Here is a 13,166-nt window from a genome sequence, read left to right on the forward strand (position 1 = left end):
ACAAATACACTAGGCTGAGTGAAAAGCATGCTGGAGACATTATAATATCCCATCTCACAATGTGTTACAAAGTGGTAGTAACCAAACCGGCATGATGTTGTAGAAGAGCAGACATGGAGACAACCGAGCAGAACAGGAAATGCAGAAACAGACTCACTGACTTTTGACAGAAACAACAAGAGCATATGTTGGAGAACGTACGGTCTTGTCAGTAAACCATATAGGGAAAACTGAATGTCTTTATAGAAGAGAACTAGACCTTTATCTCTCACCATATCAAATAGATACCAATGTAAGATCTTAACCTGCAAAAATGGTAATAAATACCGAAGAAATACTTTTAGGATATTGCTCTGTGCAAAGATTTTTTTTTTTTATATGACCATGAAATTATAGGCACCCAAAGCAAAAATTGACTAATGGGTTCATACCAAGTTTTTTGTACAGCCAGCATGGAGACCTGAGTTCAGTCCTCAGCACTGAGGTAGAAAATGAGTGGAAATCTGTTGTAACCCAGCAGTGAGGACACTGATACAGGAGGATCCCTGGGGCTTGCTAACCAGCCATTCTAGCTAAACCAGCAAGGTCCAGATTCCTCGAGAGACCAGGTCTCAAGCTTTGGCTGGAGAGCAGTTGAAGAAGGCTCCTCACATTGGTTTCTGGCATCCACACGTAGGTGTACACACATATGTACCCCTACTGTGTACCCTCCACACACAATGGGCACATGTCCAGAATAAGCATTGTCAAAGCAGGCTTTGCAAACGGCCAGTAAAGACATGCAAAGAAAGGCCCAGAGCCACCGAGCAGAGAAATGCACATCAAAACTGTAACAAGATATCCTCTTGCCTCAGAACAGCTTATTGAAAAGAGGGTATTAGCCAATGGTGATGAGGGCGCAGAGAAAGGTGATCTTACAGGTGCTGTGTTTTGTCTGTTTAGATTTTGTGTGTGTGCATGTGCATTTTATTTGTTTAGTATGTGTGCATGTGTACACACATGAGCACGTGGGTGCTGCAGCGTACACGTGAAGATTAGAGAATTTGTACATTCTCTCCTTCCACCATGTAGTTTCCCAGGCCCTCTGCAAGATCAGTAAGGCTATGTTTTTTTTTTTTTTTTTAAAGATTTTATTTATTTATTTTATGCATATTTGTGCTTTAAGAGGGCAGTAGAGGGTGTAGATGGTTCTGAGCCACCATGTGGTTTCTGGTAATTGAACTCAGGACCTCTGGAAGAGCAGTCAGTGCTTAACCGCTGAGCCATCTTTCCAGCCCCTCTGCTTTGTTTTTAAAGACAGAGTCTCGAAATATAGCTCAGGCTGTCTTACTTTTACCCCGATCATGTAATGTTGATTATACAGGCATTATAGGACGCTGAAAGTTTATTGTATGGTCCAGTGGTCACACTGCTGTGTGTAAATGCAACAAAGTTATATGCTGAAGAGATATCACCTGTGTGTTTTTGCAGCTGTATTCACACTAAGCAGGATAGGCAGTCACCCTTTGTGTTCATTGACAGGTGACGGAGAATTATGGTGTATACACGTAAACGAGTTTCATTCAGCCACAGAGAACAAAACCCTGCAGTTTGCACCCATGGAGCTGAAGGGCTTTAGACTCAGTGAACTATCAGAAACAAAAGACAGATACCACATGTTCTCACTTAGGTGGAAGCAGATCGGAAAGGAGGGTGTAGAGTAGTGATTTCCGGACAGAGTCTGGGGAGGAGCCAACTCCCCAGCAGGCAGCTGGATCGGAGGAATGACTTTGTCTTGTGACCTAGTAGGAGACATTTGGTCTACAACCATCAGCTGTATATTTAAATTAAAAAAAAAAAGCACTTCATGTTGTTTTAAGTGTGTAAGTATTCTGCCTCTTGTGTCTGTGTACCATGTGTGTGCAGTGTCCCCAGAGGCCAGAGGAAGATGTTGGATCATCTGGGACTAGAGTTAAACAACTGTGAGCTGCCATGTGGATTCTGGGAATTGAAGCTGGGTTCTCTGGAAGAGCAGTCAGTGCTCAAGCACTGAGCCATCTCTCCACTCCCCAGCTTTGTGTTCTAAAGTAGCCAGTAGGGATGATTTTGATAATTCCCAACCCAAATAATAAATTTCTGAGAAACAGATACATCACTGTGTACAAATGTTGAAATATACAGCAGAAAGAAAACAGACTCCTTTTTACTCACCCAAATTACTGTGTTAACTACGAACAAAAAGTTTGTCTTCCAAAGCTATCTTTAAAAATAAAAGAGGGCCTACAGATGCTCAGCAGCTAAGAACACTGGGATTCAGTCCTGCAGAGGACTGGAATTCAGTTCACAGCATCCCCCGGTGGCTCACAACCATCTGTAAATTCAGTTCCAGAGGTTCTGATGTCCTCTTCTGGCCTCTACACACATGTAGGGCAGACGTAGTTGCAGGCAAACCATCCATACACGTAAGGTAAAAGTAAGCGAATATTAAAAAACAAGAGCAGTAATACCCGTGGTGTTTAGTCTCAGACAACGGGTGAGCTAGTTTGCTTCAGTACTGTCCCTCCCTTCATTCCTGGTCTTTAAGCAGCACCTCCTTCCTGGGACTTCCATTGCTGTCTTTCTTTTCAGTACTGCAGTTTGTGCCTCCAAGTGTGGATACTGGCTTCTGTAACTTCACCCAGAGCATCGAGAAAGGCCTGATGACAGCGCTCTTTGAAGTGAGGAAGCAGCAGGGGACTTATAACCTCACAGTGCAGGTGAGCTAGCCACAGACTGCATGGCAGAAAGCTGTCCTCCACAGAATTTCCTTTAAGATGCATCCTCCATGCTGGGTGTGGTGTGGTGGTGCATGCCTTTAATCCTAGCACATGGGAGGCAGAGGCAGGTGAATCTCTGTGAGTTCAAGGCCAACCTGGTCTACAGAGTGAATTTCAGGACAGTAAACACTACATAGTGAGATCCTATCTCCGGGGAAGAAGACAAGAGAAAGATGTGTCCTCCAGTGGAGGGGGCCTAGCTTGCGTGGGCCAGAGCTGACCTTTGGCAAGGCACAGAGTCTACAGTGTGACTTGGAGATGTCAGAGTGACTGCAAACCAGGGTGTCAGGTAGGGTAACTTGAAGGGGGATGATTGTATACAGGAAATTCAGCTCCATACAGGAATGAAATTAGCTGTGCTGTCAATGAATGCCTAAACACACTTTCCTTTTCTCACGGTTTGAGATCTGAAAGGCTTGGTGCTGGAATTGTTTCTGATGACAGAGCCTTTGCATTTCTTTGGGATATTTTGCACACATTTTACTCATTGGTTTCTCTAACCTGAAAATAGGAAATGATTCAGAATCTAAGACTTTGGGCGTCAGTGTCTCCGTCTAGACAGAGGATTCTTAATCAAAAGACTGGCTTCGTGTGCAGTCTTCAAACTGTTGTTTTATGACTCCCTCCCCAGCCTTTGTTCCCTTTCTGAAATGTGTGTTAATTCTAGATTTTGGCACTTCTGAATTCACTTTTTTGTGCTTCTTAATTTTTCCTCATGTGGTATGGATCTTTTTGTTCTCTGTTAGAGACTTTGGAAACTTCATCCTCTGAGTCACTAATTTTGCCTTCAGCTGTGTCCATTCATACTGAAATTTCTGCGTAGTCATTTCTCCCCATTTTTCTTCTTTCCTTTTTCATTACAGCCTTTTGCTGAGATGTGAGAGAGTGGCCTTCAGGGTCTCTGAAGATATTAAGTAGGATTTTAAAAAGGTTTTCTTCTATGTTATTTTCACATATGTCTGTTTTCTCTGAAGTATTGTTCTACATGCCAATCTTTGTTTTTTGCTTTTGTGCTACTTTTCTGGGTTTGTAGGAGGTTGGTTGGTGGTGAGGGATGGAGAACTGAGTTAATTATGGCTGTTGGCCTTACTTTTCCCCTTTGGCTATGGAGGCTACTTCTGTGTCAGCCTTGTCTCCTGATGGGAGAATTCATCTGAGCTCTTGAGTGGGTAGCATGTACCAGAATATACCAGAGTTCAGGGTTCTGTCTACAGCACTACACAACTGTGGTTAGAGAGACAGACATAGGTGGACTGGCCCTGCCCTTTGTGGACACCCTCCTCTGGGGCTGGATCCCTGCTGGGTGTTTTCCATGGCACAGACTCATCTCCTTTCATTATCATTCATTCCTCTTTTGTGTCTTGAGTGTTCTGGTGTACCCTGGAGTTACCTGTTTCTGCCCTCCTCTCAGAGGGTCTTAACCCACAAGAGGCCTCTGGTCTCCTCTGGGGTGGGCTTGTTTTCCTTAGAGGGCAGTTTTGGGGGCTGTTCTGGGAGATGGCGTTGCTAGTGGCTGTGCAGGCCTGAGTGTGGAGCTGGCCAGAGAGGAAGGCTTCAGTTCATTCTTGCTGTGCAGCCTCGTAATTAGTTACACTGATTCCTGCTCTGTAACCTACTTCTTTGGTCAGGTCCTCCCCTCTCTCCGGGGGCCTCTCCAGGCTCTCTGCGGGAGAAGGAGGCTGTTTTAGCCTCTGCCTGTGTGTTTGGGGTCTTGTTTCTCTCAGTTCTGGTTTACTTCAGCACAACTCTGTCTTTTCTCCATCTTCTAGAAATTTGACAGAACCCCTGCTTTTCTTCCATTCTCCGTGCCTTAGTGGATTTAACCGCCCTTTGTTCGGCTTACTGTTACTTTAGTGGGATTTGGAGCTGGAGGCTGAGCGGGGAGTGCCTGCGTTCACTTCATCACTTAATGTAAAAAACATTCCCAATAAACAGAAAAGGAACATGGTTAGAAAATCAGCTCATTTTCCTTTTAAAATTTACCTCCTTTTAAGTCAGGTTTGGAAACACATGCCTGTAAGCCCAGCACTCTGAGGCAAGAAGTTCCAGGCCTGGGCAGTATAGTGAGACACTATCTTTTAAAACCAAACCAAGGGGCTAGAGAGATGGCTCAGTGGTTAAGGGCATTGACTGCTCTTCCAGAAGACCCAAGTTCAAGTCCCAGCACCCACATAGCGGCTCACAACGTCTATAACTCCAAGATCTGACACGCTCACATAGATATACATGCAGTCAAAACACTAGTACACATAAAATAAAGGTAAATAAAAAAAAAAAATCCCTTCTTTTTACCCCCTTTGAAGCGCATTGATCAGGGAACTCGTATAGTTACCGTAGTCAGAATTTCAGCACCATGTGTTTCTAGACGCTTCTTCTGGCTTCCTTCTTTCAGATTGTGAATGTCACCATTGATGCTTCGAGGGCGACTTCCCGGAGGGGCCCAGTGAATATTATCTTTGCTGTTAAAGGCATGCAAGGTTTTCTGAATGGGTCGGAGGTGAGCGATCTGCTCAGGAACCTGACAGTGGTGGAGTTCAGCTTCTACCTGGGGTACCCGGTGCTGCAGATCGCGGAGCGTGAGTACTTTCTGGCTCCTTGGGAACTCTGGGGGAGGGGCCGCCCGCATGTTTCTTGGTAGATCTCTAAAATGGTTTACTTTAAAAGAGACCCAACTGTTCTAGAATGCTTTCGGGCTCACAGTAAGTGGGATCTGGATGTAGAGAGGATTTTCTCTATGCTCTGCTTGGTCTCATGTACGAAGCCCCTACGAGAGTGGCACGTTGACCACAGCCAGGGGACACACACACTGACACAGTGGCCCCGAGTCTGTAGTTTTCAGAGTGAAAAAAAAAGGTGTGTTCGTAGGACATGTGTATGTAAGTGTGTGTGTCAGTGTGTATATATGTGTGTCAGTGTGTGTCTGGGTGTGGGGTGTATATGTGTATGGTAGGGCTTGTCCTCAGTGTCGCAGTCTCTGCAGTTTGAATGAGTGTTCAGTGCTGTGTGCCTGCCTTCACAGTGTCACACACAGTATGTCCTCTGGGACTTCTCTTTCCACAGGACATACTTGGCTAATTGCCAAGCCTTGCAGGGCAGTCTCCAGAGCTGTTCTCTGCCCTGTGCCTCCCTTTCCTGTTTGCTTTTGAAAATAAAGGGCCACTATATATTCACAGTGTGCTGGTTCTGGAGAACTGGAAACTACAGGGATGAGGTGGAGAGGCAATTTGACTACAGAAGGACAGCGGAGGAGGAGATGGGGTGGGGGCTGGAGAATGAAACTCCCCTGATCCTCACTTGGTGGTGCTTATGCAGCATTGCATTTTCCCAAACCTGTGAAACCAGATGCCAAAAAGAGTGAACTTTATTATGTATTAAATTAGAAAATATAAAACAGTAATAAATGAAAACAGAACCTTACTTCCTGGTTGAAGAAATCAGATTTCCAGGCAGTTGGGGAAGAAGTGGGGAGATGTTTTCGTCAGAAAGCAGTACATTCCAGAATTAAGGGAAAGCAAGTAAATAAAATTCTTTTTGAAAATAGACCAACCAAATCATGATTTTTTTTTTTTTTTTTTTTTTTTTTGAGTCAGGATTTCTCTGTGAATCCCTGGCTTCTCTGGAACTTACTTTGTAGACTAGTCTGGCCTAGAACTCAGAGATCTGCCTGCTTCTGCCTCCTGAGTGCTGGGATTAAAGGTGTAAACCACCATGCCCAGCTTAAATCATGATTCTTGATGGTTTTCAATATATTATTAATTAAATTAAGAGGAATAAACTATAAAATATAAAAATAGTGGGCTACAGAGACGGCTTAGTGAATAGAGCACATCCACAGTCTTTTGCAGAGGACCTGGATTCAGTTACCAGCAGCAACATTAACTCCTTCTCCAGGCACTCTGACACCCCTTCTGGTGTCATTTATGCCCACCCGTGTACCAAATCCACATGTGCACACATGATTAAAAATAAACCATTATATATACATATATATGTGTGTATGTAGACAGGAATGAGGTTATTTATATGCAACAATTTTGATTTTTGTACAATATATGTACATACAGCTAAAATAATAAGTGTTCTGAGCAGGAGTACACAGAGACAGTTCCGAGCAAACCAGAACATGCTTCCTTTTACTTGGAGGCATTGCTGAGAAAGTCCTTGGCTCCGAAGAACACAGCTTGTAAGTGCTTTGCTCTGGAATAACACATACAGGAGCTGTTACAGTGACATGTGTGATACAGCAATCTGTGATGAAGCAGGGGAAGCCCCTTTCTTATCTCTCCTTCTAGTGGCCAGGTGCTCAGAAACTGGTGGCTGTCTGTCTTCATGGTGAAGATGTGCTAGAGTGCTATAATGTAGAGAGGGTGATGTGTTATAATTTACCCTACACTCCCAGAAACTTGCCTTTCTGACCAGTGAAAACATGTTTCTTCCCTCTCTGACTCTTTCCTTTGTACAGCCTTCCAGTACCCACAGCTCAACTTATCTCAACTGCTGAAGTCCTCTTGGGTCAGAACAGGTATGTTCAGTTTATGTAATGTCTGGAGAACTGTACACTATGAAGTCTGTGAGGGCATATGGGGAGTGAGGCACCCCTCCTGTTTCCAAAATTCAGGACAAGATGTACTTTAAATTCTTGGCAGAGAATGAATGAGAAATGGGATTTGATTTGGGCTATGGGAATGTGTCCCACTGAGTTATGGCACAGAAAGAACTTCTTTAAAATTCATACATCAAGTCCAGGGCAGAGTCTACCTAGAATCCACAGTCTCCTGACCTGAGGCAGGAGGGAACTCAAAAGCAAGGATCTTTTCTTCTGAAAGTGTTGTCTAGATAAATAAAATCTGGGGACCAGGGTCAGGTATTTAGACAGACTTGGCCTCATTCAAGTTGATGCAGCCTTTGACAGGGCCATATATTTAGACAGAGGACATGACATTTCGGTGCAGGTCTCTCTAATGTGTTCCTGGAACTCTGAGAGACAGTGACATAGTCCCAGGTCCCAGTGTGCAAGCAGCAAGTGACCACTCACAAGGAGAGAGTACGTCTAAGTAGGGACAGTCACCATCCATGGGGCTCTGAAGCCTTGGTGTGCCTGAGCTCTTGCGTGTTGCAAAGGGCCCATTTTCCAGACCTCAGAGTGTTGAAGTGATTTGCCCAGACCTGGACCTCAGAGAAGTTTGAAGCCAGTTTGGCTGTTTCTCCCATCAGCTGGAGGATAAGCTGATAATCTGTTCAGATACTTTTGTCTGATACAGATAGCAAGAAACAAGTAGATCCCCTGTCCTCAAGGGAGACCGTAAGTCCATGTCCAAAGACAAGATAAGAACATGTACTATCCCTAGACTGACAGGATGCCTGTTTCATCTTCAGTAGATGCTCTGTGCTTAGAGCTCCCACAGTGCTGAGCTCCTGGGGCTTCTCCTCTTCAGTTTGCCATAGATAGGCTCTCTGCCTGTCTGGGGATTGGTGTTTTGTGGTAATCTTATATGGCTCCTTTGCACACGTGCACACAGGCTTTGTCTATTCCAGTATGTGCTGACTGGCTCTGAGTGCTCTGTGTCTCTTGTTGAACACAGTCCTTCTGGGTGTAGTGGAGAAGCAGCTCCATAATGAAGTGTTTCCAGCTGAGATGGAGCGCAAGCTGGCCCAGCTTCTCAGTGAGGTGCCCACCAGGAGACGAATGTGGCGGAGGGCCACCGTGGCCTCTGGGAACAGCGTGGTACAGGTATTCACTAAAGGAGGGTCAGGAGGGTAGGGAGCAGAGGATGAGCTTGCTGGAAATCAGCTGTTTTCATGTAAATGGGAGAATCCTGATGTAAACTGATTGTTCTTCTGAACATGGCAGCTTTTCAAGTCAACTTAGAGTCCAGACAGAAACCTTGGCCATTGGTTGGCCCAGCTCTGGACTGCAGGGAGCATAGTAGAAAGCTTACTGCTGGGTTCCTATATCATCATAAGGCTTTGGTTTTTGAAGAGCAATTTTTAAATCACCAACAGCTGAACTTGTCTTATGGCACCAGTGGCATTTCTGAATCGAATCATTGATCTGGGCAAGTCCTGAGCAGACAGAGAGAGGGGCATTTTCTGCCCTCTATTCAGGCATCTCATCTTCCCCACCTCCTGCCAGCCTGGTTGTCTTTTGTTACCCCCAATCATCTTCACTCTGGGAATGGGGCAGACAGGCCACAGAAGCGGATCTGTTTGAATTGAAAAAGGACCTACTTAAAAAGCTCACATACTCACAGAATGGAGGTGGAGCTGTTATTTAATTCCTGTCTCTGTGTGAATGGTATGAATTTCTTTCTTTATGGGTTACAGACTTGGAGGATCACAGAAAATGGGGTTCACAGCACATTTGAGAAACTCAAAACTAGGGTAAAACTCAGCAGTGAAAGGTGCCTGGTGGGCAGGGCAGGGATGTGTGTTGTTGAGAACAAGATGCAGAAGTGACATGGGTAGGTCAAGTTGCCTCGATCCTCCAGCACCTTCACCAAATGTGTCCCTCTCAGCCTTGCATGTTCCCCACCCAGAAGCATGGTTCTTAGGCTCCCCAAATAGTTTCCTTGCCAGATACAGTAGGGGAAGTTTACAGAGTACTAAGATTTTTAAATACTTATCTTTAATTATGTATATGTGTGTAGGGGGTGCTTGCATGTGAGCGCAGGTACCTGTGGAGGCCAGCCCTGTTGGCTACCTCTGAAGCTGCAGTACAGCTGGCTGGGAGCCTCTCAGTATGGCTCTGGCAATTGGACTCAGGTCTTCGAGGGCTCTTAACTACTGAACTGAACAGTCTTTCCAGCCCAAAATACTAATAAATTAAAAAAAAACCCTAATAAATAAAAAGAAAGGAGAAAATCATTAAATAAATAAGCATGCAACAAAATAAACATTAAAATGAATCAGGAAGGCCTTGCCTCATTCAGTAGCCCGTGGCTTCATACAGCAAAGGCTGAGTGTGCTATGTATAAAGGAGTTACAGAGTAGAAACTTGGGTTATTAGGTATAGCATTGGTTACACAAGCTCCTTAATTAGGAATATGATGTCTGTGGGAGTCTACCAAGTCCACTGGGAGACCAGTGCCACCTGGCAGATTGCCTTGAGGCTGTTCTCTTTTTTCTGGCCTCCCTTAGCATGATCAGACCTGCGTAACTATACAAAAGATGTGTGCAAAGTACAAGACTCTTCTACTTGTGAGCATGAAAACACTGAACAAGGACTAGCCTGATGGACTTAATTTGATTCTCAGGCCTCACATGGTAGGAGAGAACCACCTCCTGCAAGTTGTTCTCTGACTTCCACCTGTTCAAGGAGGGACACTTGAGCTTACACAGGCACACACAAAACAAACAAGTGCAATTTTAAAATTGATAAAAGAGCCAGGTGTGGTGGTGCACACCTATAATCCCAGAACTTGGAAGGCAGAGGCAAATGAATCTCTAAGAGTTGGAGGCCAGACTGGTCTACATAGCTAGGTCCAGGCCTGCCAAGGGTTCAGAGTGAGGCCCTGTTTCCGCACTTCCAAAACTAATAAAAGAGAGAAGAAAATGTTGAGTCAACATAACTGTCTAGTACTTAGGGAATGAGTAAAGAGTAAATATTTATGTATTATAATATTCTTTAGCCATTTAAAAGATTAGTAATATAGAGCCAGTGGTGGCACACGCCTTTAATCCCAGCACTCAGGGAGGCAGGGGCAGGCTGATTGCTGTGAGTTTGAGACCAACCTGGTCTATAAAATGAGTCCAGCACAGCCAAGGCTACACACAGAAACTCTATCTTGAAAAACAAAAAATTAGTAATATGTAAATGTGCTTCTGGGGAAAAGGAGCTGTAGAGAGAAGCAGGAAGAACAGTCCTGACAGTGATCCAGAATTCACAGGGAAAGGACAGGGAGATACACGTTAAGTCTTTAGAGTGGTTTTCTCTCATTGGTTGGATTTCAAGAGATTTTCATTTAATTTTTCGTAGTCTTTTACACATGCTTGTCAGTATTTTTTTTTTTTTTTTAATTTGGCCGTATAATTTGGGTAAGGCACACATACTTTTAGTCACCCAAGTGGTTGACTGGGAGATACCTTGGATATTGCGGTTCCTGATATAAATCTAATTAGCTGTAATCCAGAAAGATTTCTGGAATTAGACTTTCTGATGGCTCCTTCCAGACTGGACAGCTTGTGGAGTCTTTAATCAAAGTGGCTACCACTGAAAATGTGATTTCCATGAGAAAGAAATTGTAGCTTCTAACCGCCCCCCCATCACCCCAGACTTAAAAAGTAGAAGTGGAGAGCGATATAATCTACCTAGTTTTCAATGTCACTTCATTATCTTCTCATTCTATGGCTAATACAAGTTAATCAGTGTGGCATGGTGATGAGGAAGAAGCAGGTGGCTAGGGTCTGGTGTGGCCAGGGAGGAGCAGGTGGCTGGGGAGCAGGTGTGGTTAGGGAACTGACCTCAGAAGAGCAGATAGAGGGCAACAAGTAAGCCCTGTAAGGGTTGAGTGATCTGAATGTTTTTGAAGGTCAGAGTTTAGACCCTCCAAGTGAAATGTATTAATATAATGCTCTCATGTACCAAGTGTACAAGATTCTGATTAAAGATAGGTTAGTTTTGGTTGGCTTATAACAGCATAAATTCACAGGCATTTGGGATGCCTGGCTATGCTTTTGGCTATCACTTTGGGTGGCAGAGGGAGGGTCCAGAGGGTACTGACATGTGATGGACAGAGCCTGGGGGTATTGCTGACCGTTCTGCAGTGACATCTATGTTAAAGAGCAAAGACTTCCCTGGCTCCAGATGTCAGTACAGTAAGGCTGAGAGCAGGACATTTGAGTAGACCCAGAGAGATTAGGTAGAACCAGTCACAGCTAGGGAGGAGTAGTACACTCCCATGATGTCACACTGCCCGGTGCTGTCTACTGATCCCTTTGTCTCAAAGAAGACATTGAACCAAACAAAGTCCATTTGCTGTTCTACACAGGAGCGTTCATTTTAACCTTCTCTCTGGCATCAGAGAGCACTGCAGAGAGCCTGGGACTGGATGTGCTACTCAGCTTTTTAAGAGAGCTGGTGTAGATTCCCAAGTCACACGCTAGGGACTAAGAACCCTGAGAAGGGGCATCTGGCTTCGTGGGCTTCCCCAGTGCTGACGGAATCTGTGCTCTTGAAGGTGGTGAACGTGTCCCGGCTGGAGGGTGAGGATGATCCAGTGCAGCTCATCTACTTTGTGGAGAATCAAGATGGAGAGAGACTCAGTGCCGCCAAGTCTTCAGATCTGATCAACAAGGTAGACCTCCAGAGAGCAGCCATCATCTTGGGGTACCGGATTCAAGGCGCCATTGCCCAGCGTAAGTCCAAGAGTTTTATCCTGCCAGCCATGCCAAGGTCCAAACCCACTTGTGTTCTGATCCTGAGCTCTGAACCTCAGGATTCTGGCTTGTGTGTGGTAGATTTATATCTTAAAGCCTGTGGAAGTTGCCGCTTGTTGATGTGTATTTCCTGAGACTTTCTTGTGTTTCTCTTACATTTATTTATTATTACTCTGCATTTGTGCATGTGTGCGTGTGTGCGCGTGCACACGGTGCATGTGTGGGCATCACAGGACAACTTTGTAGAGTCAGTTTTTTCTTTCCGTCTTTATGGGGTTCTGGGGTTCCAACTCAGGCCATCAGGCTTGTGTGGCAAGTACTTTGTTTGCTGAGACCTTTATTTTTATTTCCATCTGTGTGCCCATGGCCATTGCTGTTGTTTTTCCTACCTCACACCTCATATTCATGGAGTTACTAGTGAGTCACAGGACCTTGTATCAACACGAACATCCTTTCCCTGGCCCTGTACAAGTTTTCATTTTAAAAACTGTCTTCGGTAAAATAATGTGCCTATTCTGTTTTCATTCCAAAATCTTCCGTGTCACACCCTGCATGTTGGTGGGGACAGTGAGTCACTCAGGAAGCTGGGAGGTACCCTCTAGGTTGACTGGCTTCCTTTGGGGTCTTTGAACACAAAGGAGTCCCTTGATCCTTACCCTCCTTGCAGTCCTGTTTCTCCCTCGCCCTCACCTCACACCACTCTACAATTAAAAAGACGTGCTTGATATTTCTTATTATTATTGGAAGGCACTTGGCCCTGCCCTCTGGCCATGACTGCTCTCAATACCTCCTTTCCAACTCATAGGTTTGGGGTGTATATTTAAAGTGAAGAAAAAGGGATCAGCATGAAGAATCCTAACTATCCAAATATGATTTTGCAGCCAGCCTGCCCCTTAGTGTGGGTGCTTCCCCTTCGTGATCCAGGGCAGTCCCTGATCGTGTGTGGGAAACCTGCTCCCCAGAGCAGCAGGGCAGGAGATGCTCTGACATCAGAAA

At 44.9% G+C, this 13,166-nt stretch overlaps 1 protein-coding gene across 1 annotated transcript in view; it reads left to right on the forward strand.

The window, feature by feature from the left end:
- Positions 1 to 13,166, forward strand: part of Kiaa1549 (KIAA1549 ortholog) — a 121,576-nt gene that overhangs the window by 62,074 nt on the left and 46,336 nt on the right. The window contains exons 5-9 of the mRNA XM_055602122.1: positions 2,608 to 2,735; positions 5,188 to 5,371; positions 7,258 to 7,317; positions 8,378 to 8,526; positions 11,972 to 12,149. Of these exons, the coding sequence (XP_055458097.1) occupies positions 2,608 to 2,735; positions 5,188 to 5,371; positions 7,258 to 7,317; positions 8,378 to 8,526; positions 11,972 to 12,149 (699 nt within the window). The remainder of the gene's footprint in view (positions 1 to 2,607; positions 2,736 to 5,187; positions 5,372 to 7,257; positions 7,318 to 8,377; positions 8,527 to 11,971; positions 12,150 to 13,166) is intronic.

This window comes from Psammomys obesus, unplaced genomic scaffold (genome assembly GCF_907164565.1).
Source record: "Psammomys obesus unplaced genomic scaffold, mPsaObe1.curated_primary_1811, whole genome shotgun sequence".
Classification (NCBI taxonomy): domain Eukaryota; kingdom Metazoa; phylum Chordata; class Mammalia; order Rodentia; family Muridae; genus Psammomys; species Psammomys obesus.